The sequence below is a fragment of the Dryobates pubescens genome, chromosome 1 (assembly GCF_014839835.1).
Source record: "Dryobates pubescens isolate bDryPub1 chromosome 1, bDryPub1.pri, whole genome shotgun sequence".
In the NCBI taxonomy this organism is placed as follows: Eukaryota; Metazoa; Chordata; class Aves; order Piciformes; family Picidae; genus Dryobates; species Dryobates pubescens.
In genome coordinates, this window is record NC_071612.1 from 49,918,102 (window position 1) to 49,937,058 (window position 18,957).

At 35.4% G+C, this 18,957-nt stretch overlaps 1 protein-coding gene across 1 annotated transcript in view; it reads left to right on the plus strand.

Moving 5' to 3' along the window:
• RXFP1 (relaxin family peptide receptor 1) overlaps window positions 1–18,957 on the plus strand; it is a 45,754-nt gene that overhangs the window by 21,448 nt on the left and 5,349 nt on the right. The window contains exons 3-13 of the mRNA XM_054165675.1: window positions 6,978–7,082; window positions 7,742–7,847; window positions 9,058–9,129; window positions 10,679–10,750; window positions 11,801–11,872; window positions 12,673–12,744; window positions 13,477–13,551; window positions 13,827–13,898; window positions 14,806–14,877; window positions 15,598–15,669; window positions 16,925–16,996. Coding sequence (XP_054021650.1) covers window positions 6,978–7,082; window positions 7,742–7,847; window positions 9,058–9,129; window positions 10,679–10,750; window positions 11,801–11,872; window positions 12,673–12,744; window positions 13,477–13,551; window positions 13,827–13,898; window positions 14,806–14,877; window positions 15,598–15,669; window positions 16,925–16,996 — 862 coding nt within the window. The remainder of the gene's footprint in view (window positions 1–6,977; window positions 7,083–7,741; window positions 7,848–9,057; window positions 9,130–10,678; window positions 10,751–11,800; window positions 11,873–12,672; window positions 12,745–13,476; window positions 13,552–13,826; window positions 13,899–14,805; window positions 14,878–15,597; window positions 15,670–16,924; window positions 16,997–18,957) is intronic.

The following is an 18,957-nucleotide window of genomic DNA, read 5'->3' on the forward strand; positions in this document are numbered from 1 at the left end:
AAAATACAGCAGTTTAAGCATCCTAGAGTGCTGAAGCTTGATTAAAGCTCAAATGAGCAAAATAGAGCAAGTATGATCATGTTTTGTTCTACTGAGAGTACATCTGAAATCAAATGTAGTGGCTTCAGCATAATTTTCCAGGGAAGAGTTTTTCCTGTTTATTTACTACTCTTAAGATTTTATTCTGTTGCTACCTGATGTTTATAGATGGGAGATTAGAACATCTGTTTACTTCATTGCTTTTTAAAATGTGAGCAGGAAGGATAAACGCTAGGCATAATTGCAGATTCTGTTCACCTAATGTTTACTGCAACATTGACATGGGAATTATCCCTAAAATTAACAGAAAGTATTTCTTACACTGAAGAAGTTACTGCTGCAACATTTTTGTTAATGTATTCTTTAAAAGCTGTAGGCAATGCTCTTTGAGGCCCAATGGCACAGTAAATAGTGCAAAGATAGATATTCCCAATTGCATGTTCATGGAAAGAAGCATTTTAGAATCTCTGCTGAGACAGCGATGCTTAATGATAAACAAAATAACTTAAAAAACAAGTGATAAACAGAAAAGCTTAAAACTAACCACAGTAGATAAAGCCATAAGTAATTAACACAAAACAAAATAACAAAACAACAGCATTTATGATGTAGCTTTTCACTAAGTCCACATTTGTTTTCTTATCTTAAACCACATGTTTATTCAGATGAACAAATTCTGACACATGACAGATTGCAAAAAAACCCCACAAAATGTTAAATCATAACAGAAATGTACTTTACACATTTGGGCAGAAGACAAGTAACATTGTCAGCAAACATCTATGAATCTGAATAGCTTTGTACCCAAAAAAAAAATAATAATATTACTTGATCTACTCCCTAATTAAATATTTACATTTTCTAAAGTTCTCTGATATGCCATGCACTTAGAGGGCTGAATGAGCAAACTTTTGTCCCAGATAAGGGGCATCTTTCTCTGAATAAAATTTTCCGCCTCTTACATGCAGTGCTAAAAGTGTGATGTTATCAGTCTGGATGTCTTTTTGTCATATTTAGAATAAAAATTATTTTAGCATAAGAATTTGTAAAAATACAAACACTACAATTGCTACTAATTTCAAAATCAAAATCGTGTGCATTGGGCCTAATCCTTTGAACCTCTGCAGACTGGATTGTTTCACCATGAATGGGACATTAAAAAAAAGCCAGTGGCTACTGTTAAGTATTTGACTGCCACTCTACTTACTAGAAATAATAAAAAGAGAATGGAAGGAACACCGCGCTAGGGCGTTTCATTTGATCTTTTTTCGCAAGCAGTCTTTAATTATGTAGGGTAGTTAAGGGAACGAACAAGCTGAACTATTTTGAGAGTACAAGTTTCCTCAGGGTTCAGAAATTTGGCTTCAGGACAATTTTGCGGATAGTTCTCAAAACTGGTTTTTTGGCAGTTAGGCAATGGTTATAGTGCATCTACACTTGGGTTTTAATCACAGTGTCATAGCCAAGTTTTTCCAGTCCAGTGAAGCAAGAACAGGCATGCAGATTTAATTTAAAATGTTTCTGACTCTCCGGAGGAGTTCTTCAATGGCTAAATGTATTTATCATTGTGTTGCTCCCAGGCCTAAAAGATCTCCAAACAAAAGATAGCATTCAGCAACCCAGCTGTAAATTCACGTACATTAAACTGTCTAGCTGATAGGTTAGAAATCACAGACAGGAATTTCCAAATGAGCTGGAGCAGGGAGCGGCCATTTGAAGTCTTGCGCCTATTTACCTCTAAAAGCACAGGGCTCCTCGGTCACTGTGCACTGTGCAGTAGTCGGGTGACCGGCTTGCCTTATGTAATAAGTAGTAACGTGATACCTCTTTTTCAGAAGGGCCTACAAATCAAGATGAAAGTAATAACAACTTATATAGATGCCATACTGCTTTTCATGTGAGAAATGTCATGTAGGATCTACAAACTTACAGAAAATTATTGCAGTTCTGCAGATTCATTATATCACCTCCTCAATTTCTATAGCAAAAATCTGAATTTCTACGGCATATTTCAAAACAACTATATGAAAAGATATGTGTTTTAATATTACAATGAGACATTTCAGAGGGTCAGAGTTTCCCATTTTTGCCTCAGCACATTGCAAAAGAGCTTGAGGACTTTATATTTCAAATTAACACTAATATTGAGTCATGTTAGAGGTAGTCCCATCTTTTCCTAGCATAGCAATTTTTTTTTCCATCACGCTTAAAATGTGAGATTTAAATGTATGAGATAGCATTTAGTTTTGAGCCCTAGGTAGTAAATTGTGTTTATGAAGCAAAAGAAACCCTTGGAAATCTGTCTCATTCTCAAAATGTAGCAAATAGACCAGATTTTCAAGCTTCATGCAGAAACTTTTTTGTATATGGTCAAATTTTATTCTTAGCAACGTTACCATTCATCCAATCAGGTTTACACTGGTGTGTAAATATCAGCAAATGGAATACCCCTGCTGAAGTTCTAGAGGTTTTTAATCCGTTTCAGTATTGAGATATTTAAATACTGTGGAAAACTAAGAGGAACTTTTACATTTTACTAGACCTATGTCTCTCTGATCTCCATTGTAGAGGTTTAATGCTAAGGGAACTTTCAAGCAACTCAAGGTTTTATAGATATATTTGTTGAATTAATTTTGTCTCATTTATTTTAAAAAACTAGCTTGAGATAAACAGAAAATCACATTAATCTATATAGATTAAAAGTATTGTTCTATAAACTGGAAAATTTTCAGAGGAATAAATACACAGTATTGAGAAGATATTTATCTTTTGGAATTTTGAGCCTGTTAATTAACGACTATTAAAATCAATAATAAACTTGTATAAAACATGTTATCTAGCTCAACCAGAGAAATGCAAACCTTATTACTTAAACTGATTTAATTGGTGTCTGGTTTACTGTGATTACATTGTCACATACAAATAGTCTAGCTGCATTTCAATTAATCCACAGGTACAGCACACAGTCAGTGTAGAGATTGACACAATCTGATGAAGGATTAATTGCCATTACCTTAGCTGGTAGCTGTCTGGTTTTAGATTAACACTTGAGTATCTAAACTAAGGCTGTGAAATTCACTCCAGAGTTGCGAGCTCCAGCCACCTCAACACTCCACTTTGCAAAATATGAGTGTGGTTTTTGTCTTGGTGTAAGTTATTAGACTGCATCAGTTTGCACCAACACTGTGGGAAAGGACAATCACATTCCTTTATTGGTAAACATTTTCAAAGAAAATGCTTCTTCACTGGAGGACAAAAGTTTTCCTTGTTGCACTAAAAGACATCTTTGTGAAAAGCCTGATGTAATTTCTTACAGCAAGAGAAAGTATATTTGATCAATTGGCAGAAGGAAATTTGTCCATGGGTTATGACCACCAAAACAAAGGTGAAATCAAAGGGTGACACAGTGTATCTTTAGAGTGCTTATGCATTTAACTGATAGGTTTTCTCTGCATAAAAAGCTATGAAGGCATGGCAGAGAGAAGGGGAAAGTGATACAGATAACATCCTGTTAATAAGCTCGATACTGAATGAGAGGTGTAGGTGTAACTGAGCAAAGCTGATATTTTCTTGGATTTATCATTCAGAGGATTATTCAAATTTCTAGTTTGACAAAATTAACGTAGTCTTTCTCATTATTTTTTTTCCCATCAGAAATGGTAACTGACAACTTTTAGCAATGTGCTCAATCTGTAGCCAGATAAAGCCAGTTTACAGTTAATTATTTCTCTCATCCAGTGTAGGGGAAGATTTGCTGATGCCATGTTTTCTCAGATCTCATTTCTTACAGAAGTGCAGCCAACATAATCTGTTTTAGAACTGGCTCAAGCAAAAGCAATTTTTCATCTGAGCTGTACTCTCCCAAATGATAGATTTGGGATTTCAAAACCGGTACTATTACCAGTCATTTCTTAAAGTATTTGGAGAACCTCATCTCAACAAAGGTAAACAGGTCACAAACCTATCATAAAACTCTAAACGATCACAAAGTGATTTACAGTTCTGGCACTGAGTGCTTTGCAGAACAGTTGTACTAAATATAGTTATTTGCACACTACATTCTTCTGGGATTTGATGAAACTGTTTGTATAAAATAAAGACTGTCCCAGGCTCAGGCATGAAGTTTGGCCCAAAGCAAACATTTTTGAAGATCAGTAGACTTTGAATAACTTCTTTTATTATATTCAGCCATGCCTTTTCATTTCTAGTAGTAGGGAAAATCAATGCCATAAGAAAGGCTTATTATTTAGAATGAAGATACTAGAAATTGCAGACAATTGGAATGTTTCCAGTACAAAATAATCCATCTTCTTTGTTCCCTATGGCTTTTCCCCCTTCTCTTCTATGGCCACCCAGAAACACACATCTGCCTCTCATCTTTCGTGAAAATGCTGGTGACCTTCCCCCTCCTAGTGAACTGCCTCCTTGTTTGTGCAAGAGGCACTGCTCATCCTTTTTCTCTGCAGATGTGAACAGCAGTAATGGTCATCTCTTGCATATGTTTTGTCACATGACAAAGCATTTTAAAAATACTAAAAGGTGTAATAAAATCTCATCTATATATCTATTTATTCTCAGAAGCAGGAAAATGCAAAAAGGTAAATAAAATTATATGTTCATACGTTTACAGGAGGATTAGAATGTATTGCTTTTAACTATGTCTAATCATTTCTATGACTGTAATTATGGATTAGACAGTCAGGTATGATTATACTCAAAGATGAATCTCATTTTCAATACATCTTTACAAAACTCTGTTTAAAAATTTTCAGTGAAAGACTCCTTTCTCCTTAAATCTCACCTCTTTTCTCTATATTCTCTTCCCACTAGTTTCTTCAAGACCTAGTTGCTGTGTCTAGTCTGGCAAATGAAAATTAATGGATGGGCTCCAGTTAAGTATTCAGAAATAGTGATAGGGGAAGCCTCATTACAACCCTAATAGCAGGGCACTGCTTGGCAAAAGATCTGTTCTCATTGCTTCATCAATTACAGGAAGTAGCAAGGAGTCATAAAAATTAATTTCTGCTGAGTGTTTCAAGCAGGTAGGAGCAACGTTTCTGCAGGCTTGTCAACACATTTGTATTTGTCCAAAACACATTAGGCTCCTTCTGAATATCTGCTTAATGATCTAAACTGGCAGGACTGCTAATATGTTAGAGCATACAAAGTGCTCTTGAGGAAGTCGGTAAATTGTGCTTAAACGCCTTCTCTGGGTATGAAGCTGAATGTCTTGCGAGAAATAAATTAATTCACATTAATTTTCAAGTCAAGGCAGTATTTCTTAAGTCTGTCTTTTCCCTTAATGGAGCAGTTCCTGAAGACAGAGATTTTGGATTGCTCTGAATCATTTGTCTCCTTAATTTATATGTAGCAAATAAATAACTACAAAACACAGAGTTTGGTAGAAGTCACTTCATCTTTCATAATATCTAATAATCAACATATATAGTGTAACTTTCCAGCTTAGACAGCAGAGAGTCTCCATCTGCTGACACTCCATAGGCAGGCTTCAGGAGATGCTTCAAGTTCGTTTCCCTTCCTAGCTGAGAAAAAAAATTAGTTGCAATGTGACATGAAAATGAGACACCATTTCAGAATGGGAAAAATTGCAAAGTAGTAAATATATTTTATTTCTGCCTCCCTATTTTGTAGCAAATAGATATAGTACTAATGCTTATTTGAATATAAATTGTTATAGAGAACTGTGCATGAGGAGTTGTATTTAAGAATAACTGGACAATTACCATATGAAATTGCAGGGAGAAAGTGTTGCTAGCACATCAGAAAAGTGAAACTATGACTGTAATGACGAGCAAGACAAAACCATCCTCAGAGTTCTCATATATACGTTGTTTGACAGTAGGTATCCTTATAAAGTAAAGCTTTCCATTATCTAGTGAATGCCATCCTAAGGAGCATTTCTGTTGGCGTATATTCCATAAATGAAAAGCTCTAAACTGAAATGGTGTGGATGCTGTCAAAGCTGAAGAGAGGTCAGATTCAACAGAACTAAAATCAGATCACAGCTTTTAAAAACATGTTCATGGTTTTGGTGTTGGTCTTTGATTGGTTGTTTGTTGGTTGATTAGTTGTTTTGGTTTGTTGGAGGTTTTTGGGGGGGGGGTTGTTTGTTGGTTTTTTTGGTGGTGATGTATATTCCTGCCCTCTTTTCAAAGTGATCACTTGATCAGTTAATTTACAGATACACTACAGGTATACTCCCCAGAAACATGTCTCTAATTATTTCCAGCACCACTCTATCTGGAAACTCCCATTGGTGAGAAGGAACTGAAAGGTCTACCCTTCATTTTTCAGCTTCATGGCTGCAAACCATCCTGTGCATTCATGCACAGTGATCAAACTAGTAAGATGGAATGATATTTTGTTTAAGATGATGCATATTAAGCTAAACTTAAATATACTGACTTGAATATGTTACTCTACATCACACATTTTCTTTAAAAGCAGAGCTCATTTGGCCTTCATCTATGTTTTCAGGGAATAAATTATGGGCTGTGATAGTGTGAGACAGCCCTCTGAAAGAAGTAGTCAGAGCTGTGGTAATCACAGCTTTCCTGGACAAAGTGACAAGCCAACATGTTTTAAAACACAGGGAAAATACAGCTGGCTCTTGTTTTCAGACTCCTGTATAAACAAAAACTTATGAAGTGGAATGGAAGTTCACCCTTTCTCAGTGCAACTGTCAGAGAAAATGCTGTTGTGGAAGGTATAATAAGCTTTTCCTACTATGCAGCTCATAATCTCTCTTACATCTGTGTGATTAGCTATTGTATAAAGATTAGGTTATCTAATGGTCCATGAAATATTCTGGTAAAAGCATATTACTTAGATAAAATTTGATGCAATTAAATTTATTGAATGTGTTTCTACCTTCTATTTCTGTTCTCATGTGGCTCCTATTTGTGTTTTTTTATTAGAAGACAACAATGGATGGTCTCTGCAATTTGACAAACATTATACAAAGGACAAATACAATGCACTGAAATCTCTGTATGTGTTTAGGACAAAGACACCTGAGTGTTGTGAGTAATTATAGATACAGTTTATGTGGTTATTGTGGATGATTCCCTGAAAGAAATGCACAACAAAATTCTTATGAGAAATAAGCACTGTATTTCTAGTCAAACAAAATTAATGTCTCAGATGATCCAATGCACTGAAGTAAATTTCAGTTCCATTAAGAGTGATTAATTTTCTGTAAGAGAAGCAACAAATATATGCCAGTTAGGAGGGCAATATAAATCTTTGTCTGAAAAAAAATATATATATATAATGTTTCAAAGACTATGAAATATACATCTTTCAGAGTAAAAGGAAGGTAGCATTCTTCCACAGGGAGCAAAGACTTCTGAAGCCATTTTCCTCCTGTTTTCACCTGGATGAAATCTAAAAAAGAGCCACAGATAATCTGTGCCAAATTCCTGTAATTCAAACCTAAATGTCAACAGCTTTTACAAGCTTTTTCAAAGATGTCAGGAGGTAACATAAGTTTCTGCGTTCCTTTATATTTATTGTTAGGGCCTTCAGAGGTCTAAATCAATTACACAAAAATTATTGCCTTATTAGGTTGTGTTATAAATTATGTTTGTCTTTGTGCTCACTGTTCTTTCTTCTTTTCTCTACATCCCATCACACTATCCATCTCACCTTTTGCCTCAACCATGTTCTTGTTCTCTTGCAGTGGCTGGTGCTGTGCCACCAGAGTGTACCTGCCAAAGGCTGGAGATCTTCTGCGATGCTGCCAAGCTGCATGCTGTCCCATCAGCCTCTTCAAACATAACCACAATGTAAGTAGGGCAGAAAAGTGGTCTCTCGCTCTGTTTAGGTTTGACTATCGTCTTACAACCTTTACACAGCTACAGCCTATGACTGCTTGGCTCTGCTGGTGCAGTGTCTCTCTGTTAGCAAGTTCTTCAATGTTTTAAGTACGACTTTTCCCAGCATTAAAGGAGAGAAAATGAGCTAAAAGAATCTGTGTGATCATCTAATGTGTGTAAGAGTGGCTTGCGCAAGCAACAGGTTCAGGAAATCTAAAGATGACTTCAGAAGAAATATTGCCTTTTAAGTCCTTTAGGAACTTTTTATTATTCTATTATACTGACAATATCCCTAATCTCTATTCCCCCTAATGAGGTAAATAATCTTGAATTCAATTGAACTACCTTCTTAACCACATCTTTTTAATTCTTGTGTAATATCTCTGAATATGCTGTTATTTTAAATTATTTAATCTGGTCTGGGTCACCATACAAATAGGTTTTTGTAAGCTAGACTTTTTGAAGAGATCAGGTTTCTATTGCTTTTAATTTGCACAGCACTGTTTGAGAGGCTGCATGGTGAGCAGAGAGTAGCATTACACATCCCTGCCTGAGGATCTTTCCTGTGGAGCAGGGTTATGGATCTTTGTTCCATAGCAGTTTGTGACACATGTGGCTTAGGTTGTCCTTGTTGGGTCTGTATTCAAATACTACACCTCTTCATAATGAACATTAATGCACAATGTCAAATATATACTTAAATTGGCTGCTGGCTCAGAGTCAGAAAAGGCTTTTAGAAATAGCAGGAAGTCAGTTCATCTGGCTTTTGGGCCACACTCTTCTAATCCAACTGTGCCCTGATTTTTATTCCTGATGGGACACTTGAATTGGTGCCCAGTGGAAATGGGAATATGTACCCTGGGAAATAAGCTGTATAGACATTGGAGGGTTGAAATAGATCTGTGATATAGTTCACATCCAAATCTTTTTAACTCTTAATTAGTATTTTATCATTTGCTGGGGGGACATAGAAGAACATTGGGGGGTTTTGATTATAAAGTATTTGGCTTACTGCTTAAAGTAGATCTAAATATTCAGACAAGGAGAGGTACCATATTCAGACGGTTTCATGGTGCTTTTGTTATTTAGCAGTATAAAAACCACTCTTGATAAATAATAGAAGTGTCAGCACTGTAGAAAGCTGGGAGAGTAGTTTTACTGTGTGTATTCATTCCTACAGGTCTCTTCAGAGGAATCTGTTAAGGAAACTTTCTGCTGACGTTTTCAAGAAATACCAAGACCTTAAAAATCTGTAAGGGAGTGCTTCAACTTATATTTAGTGCCTTAAATATTCATCTTCTCACATAGACACACATGTAGGGCTTAGCATCTAAATGACAAGTCTCAGATGATACTCAAAATTCTGCTTTGCCTCATAAGTACCTCATGTAATTATTTAACCTATTTGGTTCAAATAGCTTGATTCAACATTTCTCTTTTTGCAAACCCATGATTTCTGTGCATTTTATATATATATATATATGTTATATATATAGGTTTATAGGTATATAAATAGGTTATATATATATATACACACATATACATATATATACACACACACACACACATACTATTTTATACCAGAAAATTGCTAAATGTTCATTCTGTCTGAAGGAAGATACATTTATAATGAGCACTAATAAGCTAAAATAAATTAAAGTAAAACAATTCATTTGTTCTCAAACAAAAGATTGGAATCTTAGACTTCCCATTGTCAATGAAAGTTCACTCACATGACACTTGGGTTTTTCTCTTAGCCTTGTCTCCTACAAATATGATAATGTCCCAACCAGCCAAATTCCTATGTCAGTGCAATGATATGTTGTTTTAGGACATGTAATATATATGTTGGTCAAAAATCATAGCCTTTAACAACTCTGCTTTGTATGGAATTAGTGTAACAAAGAATTAAATGCAGAAGTACGAAGCAGACCTCCTATGTCACCAGTTCAAGACACTTACTCCTAGAAAACTGCCTGAGGGCAACTTTTACGGAAGCTGTGCTGTACTGCAGCACCATCTTGTGCTCACAAGGTTAAGTGCCGCTGTGACGTTAAATTTGGAAGACGTTTTCACGGAAAGAAATACAGCCGCATCTCTCTGTACAAAATCTTTGCTTCCAATACCGGCTTTATGACTTTGTGATCGATAATGGTACGTTTCATAGAGTCATAGAATTATAAATGCCTGAAGTTGGAAGGAACCTTAGAGATGGGCAGGGATGTTCAGAAATCTCTTGAGCAGTTTTGACACATAGCCGTTTTGTAAAAGCCAGCATCAAATTTCTTACCTTTTTTTAATAGGAACTCATCTGGATGGTTTATTAACTGTAATTTAATTAAAATTATTTATATCTAACCATTATTTAGAAAGTAACACTGTAGTTCATTGAAATTATTTGAAAGTGATTTAATGTTTGCAGTTGATAATATTTTTTAACTCATTTTATCAAAGCAGATGAAGAAAGACAGAAGGAGAAATTATTATTCCTTAGTTTACCGAAGTTTAATAAGCCAAAACTTTACATTTTTATTGCATTATCTTTAAAATGCAGCATTTAAAAAAATTCTTTGTTATAAACAGAAAATTCAAATCTACACTTTAATTCAACATTTGCCATGCAAAATTCTGCTTTGGAGCTATAGCTGTGAAATGGTTATTGTCAAATGTAAGGTGCAACAAGTCTGACAGCTTCTTTTCAAGTATCACACATACATTCAGGTTAGTTGATAGAATTTAACTGGTTATTACTTTGATTTTCCGTGCTTAGAGAATTAATTGTTGTGTTTGAATCTTCTTAGGTATCTTCAAAATAATAAAATCAGAGCAGTATCTGAACGTGCTTTCAAAGGTTTATATAAATTGACAAAACTGTAAGTATTGCTTTACAAATACTGAACCAAAAAGCAGTGGGAAGATCTCTGAAAGTGCCTGTGGACTTCTCTTTTTTACTTAATTAAGTGTTAGAAAGTTACAAAATGATCCAAATCTTTAATCCAGTGACTGAATTGCAAAAGCAAATATAAATTAAGAGCTACCTGTACAAGTTTATGTGATAGTACAACACTTTAAACATTCATTTAGGCTCTATAGTTCACTCCTATTCCCTACATTATGGAAAAAGGTATGGTAGTTACCCCACAGAAAGTCAGAGAGAGTGAAGAAAGAGTAAAACAGAATCAAGAACTTCTGATTGATGAAAATTCTTTAACATTTTATGCTGATTTACAGAGGCAAACAAAAATGGTCAGTATCAGTAATGAAAATAACACTTTTTTCTTTATTTTACAGCAGCTTTTTGAAAGGTTCTTCTAACTTTTAACGAAAATGCTCAGTGAAAGAGATGACACATAAATTGCATTGTTTGGTACATTTTTCTGTTTCTGTAATGCTTTTAAAAGGAAAACTTTTAAGTGTTGTACCTCTTATTTTTCCATCAAATGAGTATGGTTGATATCTGTTATTGCAGCTGCTGTTATTGCCTTCTCAGACCATTTATAGTATCCCTCCCCCTTCATTTCTCAGCCTTTTTTTTTCCATGATTATGGTATCTACCTTTCTGACTAACATCCTTAGCAAACACTGAATGAAATCCTGGGAACATTCATGGAACAAATTGCTCCCCAAAAGGAAACTGGGAAAGGCCTAAAACATGACACAGTGAAAATATTTAGCTTGCTGTGTTTTCTTATAGATAAGATAAAATTTTCAACTTAATTGTTTTGAAAGTCCTCCCTAGAGAGAGTCCTATCCTGCTCTCAAAGAAGGTTTTGAAAATTAACATAATCAAGAAGCATAATTATGAAAATTTCTAGCAGTATTTTGATATGTTATCAAGGAAAAAAAAATCTTAAAATTCATTTTCATTCATCTGATGCTAATTAATCATTCCACTAATTTATGGTTTCTTGGTCTTGTTTTAGATACTTGAGTAACAACAGGATAACCAGTTTGAAGCCTGGGGTCTTTGAAGATCTCCACAGACTTGAGTGGCTGTATGTTGGTTTTTCATTTGTATGATTATTTTATCAAGGGATAATTAAAGCATGAAAAATAAATATTTGGACTGATTCCATTTTTGTGCACAGCAATACGTTATACTGCCGCACTGTAAGGTGAAAGTCCAGCTGATTTTGGTGACAGCAGAAATTAGTTCTTGGGCCTTAATGGCTCCAATGACTGATGACCTTTACAAAAATAAGTAACGTTTATTAGTAATTGCTTGTTACAAATGCATACATGAAATAACTCAAGTACTATAAAACAAAAAGATAATTTTTTGAGGCAGATCTTTCCCTGTAAATAGTTTGTGACATGTCCCAGCCAAAATGACTGCCATAGTCTGAAAGAACTGGTTTATTACTGCCTTTCAGATGAAAATTAAATACTATTTTGGCTTGGTAAAGTTATCAGAAATAAGGACATAATGACTAAATTTTTTCTTTGTGTTTGGAACTGTTAGATTGCCATGGAACACTGTTAAGTAGTGCAGCTTTGTTTCACAGATAATCCATTCAAAATTCCTTTTTAAAACTCATGGGAAAACACTTTTTTCTTTCTTTTGTTTTTCTAAATTGGAAGTAATTACTTTCTCTAAGACTAATTTTTTTAAAATTAAATCCTTAGGGCAAAATGATTCAGTGACTTCTCTGATCTGCTAAAGAGTAGTGCACTAATTTTTAAAGTAGTTTGAACACTTTGAAATGCACTTCAAAATATGTTACTTTTTATCATCTGTTCAATTTAGGACTATGGTTAATCATCACTCTGATTCATTCTTTGCTGTAATTTATAGGATAATTGAAAATAATAGAATAAATCGGATCTCTCCATTAACATTTTATGGACTCAAATCACTTATTCTCCTGTAAGTATGGAATAAGAACCAAAAGAACAGATAGGGCAGATAGAGATAAACCTCTTTTTGTAACAGCTGTGCTTGCTCACCATGGTGTGCTGTCCATTCACATGCAGCTTTTTCTTATCTTTCTTTGATACTTAGCAGACACATAGTCTCTGGAAAAATAGAGGGAGATCAGTGGGAAAAATGGTAAAAAGACAATGTTACTGAGGGGGCAGGTGGCAGCTGCAGCAATGGGTGCCAGTTGACCTTCAGAGCCAGCATGCAGTAGGCAGGGACCACCTAGCTCCTAGTCCCCAGCAGCAGCCTGGCTGACTTTGAGTCCCTGTCCATAACCTACCACTGCCCTTTCCAGCCCCAGTGACAAGGGACCTTCTGCAGCCCGAAGGGAAAGCTCCCTCCAATATCAGCGTTCCTCTCTCACCCACAGAAAATACATGTTATGACTGACTACTCAGTATATTTGTATTGACTTGCTATGTTTTATTTAAACAGCAGTGATCATCTTTCCTTTACCTGGCAGATAAAAATTTAAGGAAAAAATACTTCTCTACAGAATGCGACAGGGAAAATACATGGAAGTTTAAGAAAATAATACTACCATGTACTATGAGAAACAAATAAGGCTTTGACTGCCTTTTTCCAAAAGTACAAACATTAAGAGATGTGATTATTTTCTTTTTCTATAATGTCATTTTTGGCAAATACAGACAGTTATACTATTTCTCTCTTTTTCAGAGAGATGATGAATAACTCTCTTGCCCGTTTGCCTGATAAACCTCTGTGCCAATATATGCCAAGACTCAGCTGGCTGTAAGTCAACTTATTCCACTAGAAAAATATTATTTTGTTGCCTTTATATAGCACTTTCATGTGTCTTTTTATAAGGTGCTGGATCATACAGAGTGCCTGCTGGGTCACTGCAGGGTTGATGACATAAAGTCATTAATTAATTGTGTAGAAATATTATATGTCTGCTTCCCACTTTCTCTGCAGTCATGAAGTTCTGGTAGTATTTTTCTTTAATTGCCTTACAACAACTACCTGAATTTATTTTCAGTGATTGATGTTTTGTTTTTATACCCTAGAGACCTTGAAGGCAACCATATCCATTACGTAAGGAATGTCACTTTCATCTCCTGCAACACTCTAACTGTACTGTAAGTAATAGGATGTACTAGCTAGCCAGAGTAAGATATGCTTGTGCTGAGCAGTCAAGCGATTAATTACAGCTAATATAAAAGCTTCTCGAGTATCATGGTTATTTAGATGTCAAGGATATTACATTTAAGTGCTTGGGTTTAAATGAGCACCATACAGGATAACCACTGTTCACATTCACAGCAAAGTTTAGCATCGATATATGCAACTAAACTTCACTGGGGTGGTTTTGACTGATATTAAAATTTAGAATTTTCCATTCTAAGATTTTACTTGGAAAAGGAGGGAAAAAAATCTCATAATAAAAAATAGTAGACATACAAAATATATAGCTTCTTCCCTTTAAAGAATTTGATTGGCTGGTGGGTTGGCTGTCTCATAAATTTTAGAATCTTCTGCTAAGTTTGTGAGTGGTGATGTAATCATGTTCAGAAAATCCATTCCACTTTTTGATAGATCAGGAAGCTCCACAGTACCTGTCACTTTCAATATTATCTCTTGTGCGGTACCCATATTCTTGGCTTTCTCTTTGTTTTTAAAATCCAGGTTGCTTATTTAAGGAGCAAACTCAGTGGCAAATGAAATATAGGTAAAGGAAAAGTTGCACAGCTCTGTGCCTGTGTCTGAATTGTGGTTAGGTCCCAAGCCTTCCAGCCCACTTAATCTTCCTCCTGCCCTCAGCTGATTTATACCATGAGTATAGATCTATGTGCATATGCATACAACCATGTGCATATGAAACAAAAGTTATGTGTAAAATGGTAAGCTTCCAGATCCAGATATTTTGTTAACCAATTGGGTGAACATTTGAAGATGTAAAGAGAGAATTTTGAAAGTTTATAAGCATTTTTCTCCAAAATCAAATAGCTGTCTGGAAGCAGCAACATATTTGTTCTATTCTTTCAGAGTGATGAGACAAAACAAGATCAGTTCTTTACATGAAAACAGTTTTTCTTCTCTTCAGATGTTAGACGAATTGTGAGTAGTTTTCTTTTCTTACTTGTATAACAAGTCACAAAATTTTCTAATTTATATTGTGAATATTATTTATCATAAATTCTATTTCTTGTGACCTGCTCTGGAAATATCCCTTATCCTTAGTTTTTTTTCTATATATTTTGCAGGTAAGAAATAATCAATAACATACATATTCCGTATCAATAATATCAGGTTTTTTTGCTTACAAAATCATTGGGTACTTTGATAATATAAATAAAATAGATTAATCTTATATCACCCCCAGTCTACGGGTCTGAGTGCTTTCAGTGTCTTTTAGACCAACTGGCCAGTTTCAGTCAGACTGAAACCTTTGTTCTTCTGTAAACTGTCATTAGCATTGCTTATTTTGATAGAACTAACAGAAAAGTGTGCTAGTTTGTCCATGTGAATTACCACCATAAAACAATATGTTTAATTTATTTCCAAGCTCCTACAACTCAAAAGTGTATTTTACTGTCTTTTTAAAATGTGAATAAAATTATAATATATATCTACTGGAATGCCTGAACTTACTACACAAAGAGAGATCTGTTGTATCTAGCTTCCTACTTTGTTTTAACAGGCATTCTGTCACAGCCAGAGTTTCTGATAATCTATATAATAAACAATATCCAATAAAATTGTGTGTCTTGAAATTGTAAGACTGATGTAAAATTACTGAGCCAACAAAGAACTTACTTTGTCCTACCTTTTCTGCAGAGATTTGGCTAGCAACAAGATTGAATCACTTCCTCCATATATATTTAAGGATCTAAAGGAACTTTCACAACTGTAAGAATTCTTAATTATTATTCCTATTATGTACAACTGTATATTACTCATTTGATATGATACTTGCAGTCATGAATGCTGGGAATGAAAAAGCACCATTGTTTGTGTGCATTATTTAAGCTCTGCTTTAAGAATACTTATCCCAAAAGTAATTCTATATAATATTTTGCCTGGAAAGGTTTTGTAGAAGTTGTGTATTTTTATGTTTGAAAAGAAAGTAAGTTCACGTCCTACTTTTTTCTAGATCTTGTCAGTGTACACAAATTGAGCTATACTAGCTATATCATGACAAATTGGTAACTTGACAGGAACATTTAGTGTGACATCAGAATTTGGCCCTAAAAATAGATCATAAACATGTAAGTGTATCATATAGATACCTTGCTTGCAACTACTTTTTTTCCTGTGAAATAGTTCCAAAAAAAACAGAAAGACAATCTCATTTTTCCCATGGTGCACATAGAGGCAATTTCTCAAATGTTGCTGCTGGAAAGTCCCATTCTTTCTCACATAATCTGGAAGTGGCACTAGTCACAAAATTGAAGACCTCTCTGGAGAAGAAGAGGCTGTGTATAGAATAAGGGGGAGGGCTGTGCTTTTTCAGCATCCTTTGGATCCATCATACAGCCATGGGGCAACTGTGTATAGCTGCATTTATTGAGTTTGCACATTTAGTTACAATATGAAAATATAAGGAAAAGCTGTAGGGAGAAGAGAAAAACAAAATGTACCTAGAAACACACTTGCACCAAGTGTTAACATCTATTTTTACATTTCATTGCCTCTGTGTCTTGAACTCATGGGAATGATTAAAAAAAAAAAGAACACACACCAAAAAAACAAACAAAAAAACCCCCCAAACAAACAAAAAACCCCAAACACCACACCCTTTAGCAACCCTTTAGCAAAATCAATTGTAATTTATTTCTAAATGTGTGTAATTTTGATGGGTTCTTTTACTTGAAATAAAAGTCTTCAAAATTTAATAACTAAATATTTCTATAGCCAAAACCTTTAAGCATTAGGCTGGGGAAGCAGTTGTGTGTGTGTGAGGCCAGTGAAGCATCCAGTTACACTTTCCAGTGGCTTAACAAGCTGAATAACGCTAAATGAATGTTAGTATTTGCAGCTGTAACTGCCAAATGTACAAGTCCTTGGTACAGGACTGGAAAAGCAAACGGGTTATGTAGTTTGACTTTAGAACAATCTGTAAGGAAGATCTACAAAGCTACTTATACCCATGCTATATTTACAGGAACCTTTCTCACAACCCCATCAAGAAAATACAAATAGATGAGTTTGATTTTCTAATTAAACTCAAATCCCTGTAAGTATCAAGATATTATATTTTATCTATATTTTCTTTGTGATTATGCATAACTCCTTCAGAAGAACATGACCCAGAATATGTTTTTGTAAGAAACTGCCCTTGAAATATAGTTATGTTGATGATCTTCAGCAATTTGAGCCTTACTAGCAATGTGCAAATTTTCCTTCCTGCAAATATCAGTTTCATATTAGAAATTTTTCCAACAAAAACAGATCATAACTTCAGTTTAGAAAAGGACATTGTATTTTCTGCTATTACAGAAAAAGTTAATGCAACCTTCATCTGACTTTGGACAATTTGTTCATTGGGCTTAAGGGTATCACAGTCATGCAAGGACAAGCTGGGGCTATTAACACCATGGAGAGGTATCTTTACTATAGAGAGGTTAAGACAGGAATTTAAAAGAAATTTAGTATATGTACAGGTCTGGGGACTTATTTACATTCTTACGGCATCTGTGGCTAACACCAGGAAAAGGACAATATAAACCAAGTAGGATTCAGCTGTCATGTCATGGAGAAGTGAAATATTTAGGGGGAGTTTTTGTGGGTGAACTAATACAGCATCTCTAACTTGAATTCTGCAAGCAAAACTCTTCCTAAAACTGTGTGATAGTGCAGTGACACTCTTGCAAATCTGTAATTATCCTGCAATATATTTAAGTACATCTTCACAGGCTACTGCACATCTGCAATAGCCAGATTGGTCGAGTAGAGCATTAGGCCTTGTCAAAGTCATAGAATGCTTTCAGTTGGAAGGTACAGTTAAAGATCTAGTCCAACCTCCCTGCAGTGAGTACGGACATCCTTAATCAAAGCAAGAGTCCCATCCAACATGGCCTTGAATGTTATCGCCTCTCTGAGCAACCTGTTACAGTGTTTCACTACCTTCATGGTAAAAAATTTCTTTCTTCTTTCAATTTAAAACCATTACACCTTGTCCTATTTCAACAGGCCCTACTAAACATGGCTGTGGAGAACCAAAACAAGACATTTCCTTGGATAGGAGCAAAATAGGAGTTTATGATTTGACCCCTGAACTGTAGCCAGTTGTTCATATGTTTCCTCACAGTGATTTGGAATCCTGTGGACAAATTCAACTATATTTGGTAAATGGCTAATGATCTGCAAATGTCAAATCTCTATAAGTTTCATGAAAATAAGAAGCTGAACACAGGAATAATTCTCTCACTAACAATCAAGCTACAGCCTGTGCTTCATCCATTGTTTAACGCTAAAGAACTCGTGCAATTCAGTGAGCATGACCTTGCATGATTAAAGTTACAGTTGTTAGATGTTGAGGTACACCTACAAGAAACTGTATAGCTCAGCGGTTTGTAGAATCACAGAATGGATTTGGTTGGATTGGGTTGGAAGCAACCTTAAAGATCATCTAGTTCTAAGTCCCCTGTTGTGGCCAGAGACACCTCCCACTAGACCAGGTTGCTCAAGGCTCCATCCAGCCTGGCCTTGAGCACTTTGGGGGTTGGAGCTTCCACATCTCTCGGCAACCTTTTCCAGTACCTCACCACTCTCAAGGGGAAGAATTTCTTCCTGCCATCTAGTCTAAATCTAGCTTTTCCCGGTTTCAAGCTATTACTCTTCTTATCACTTTGTAAAAAGACCCTCCTCAGATATCCTGTAGGCCACCTTCAAATACTCAAACTTCTAGAAGCCTTCTTTTCTCTTCTCCAGGTTGAACAACCTGAACTCTCTAAACCTGTCTTCATAGGAAAGGTGCTTCACCCCTCTGATTATCTTCATGGTTTTCCTCTAAGACCCACCCTAACAGGTCCATGTCCTTCTTATATTGGGGGATCATGAGAGTGGAGTAGAAGGGGAGAACCACCTTCCTAGACCTGCTGGTCAACATCAGTTGCTCAGAATACCAGTTTCCTCTTTCTTAGTTAGAAATAGTAAGAATAGCTGGGGAAAGCACACCCCAAGATTCACTGCAGT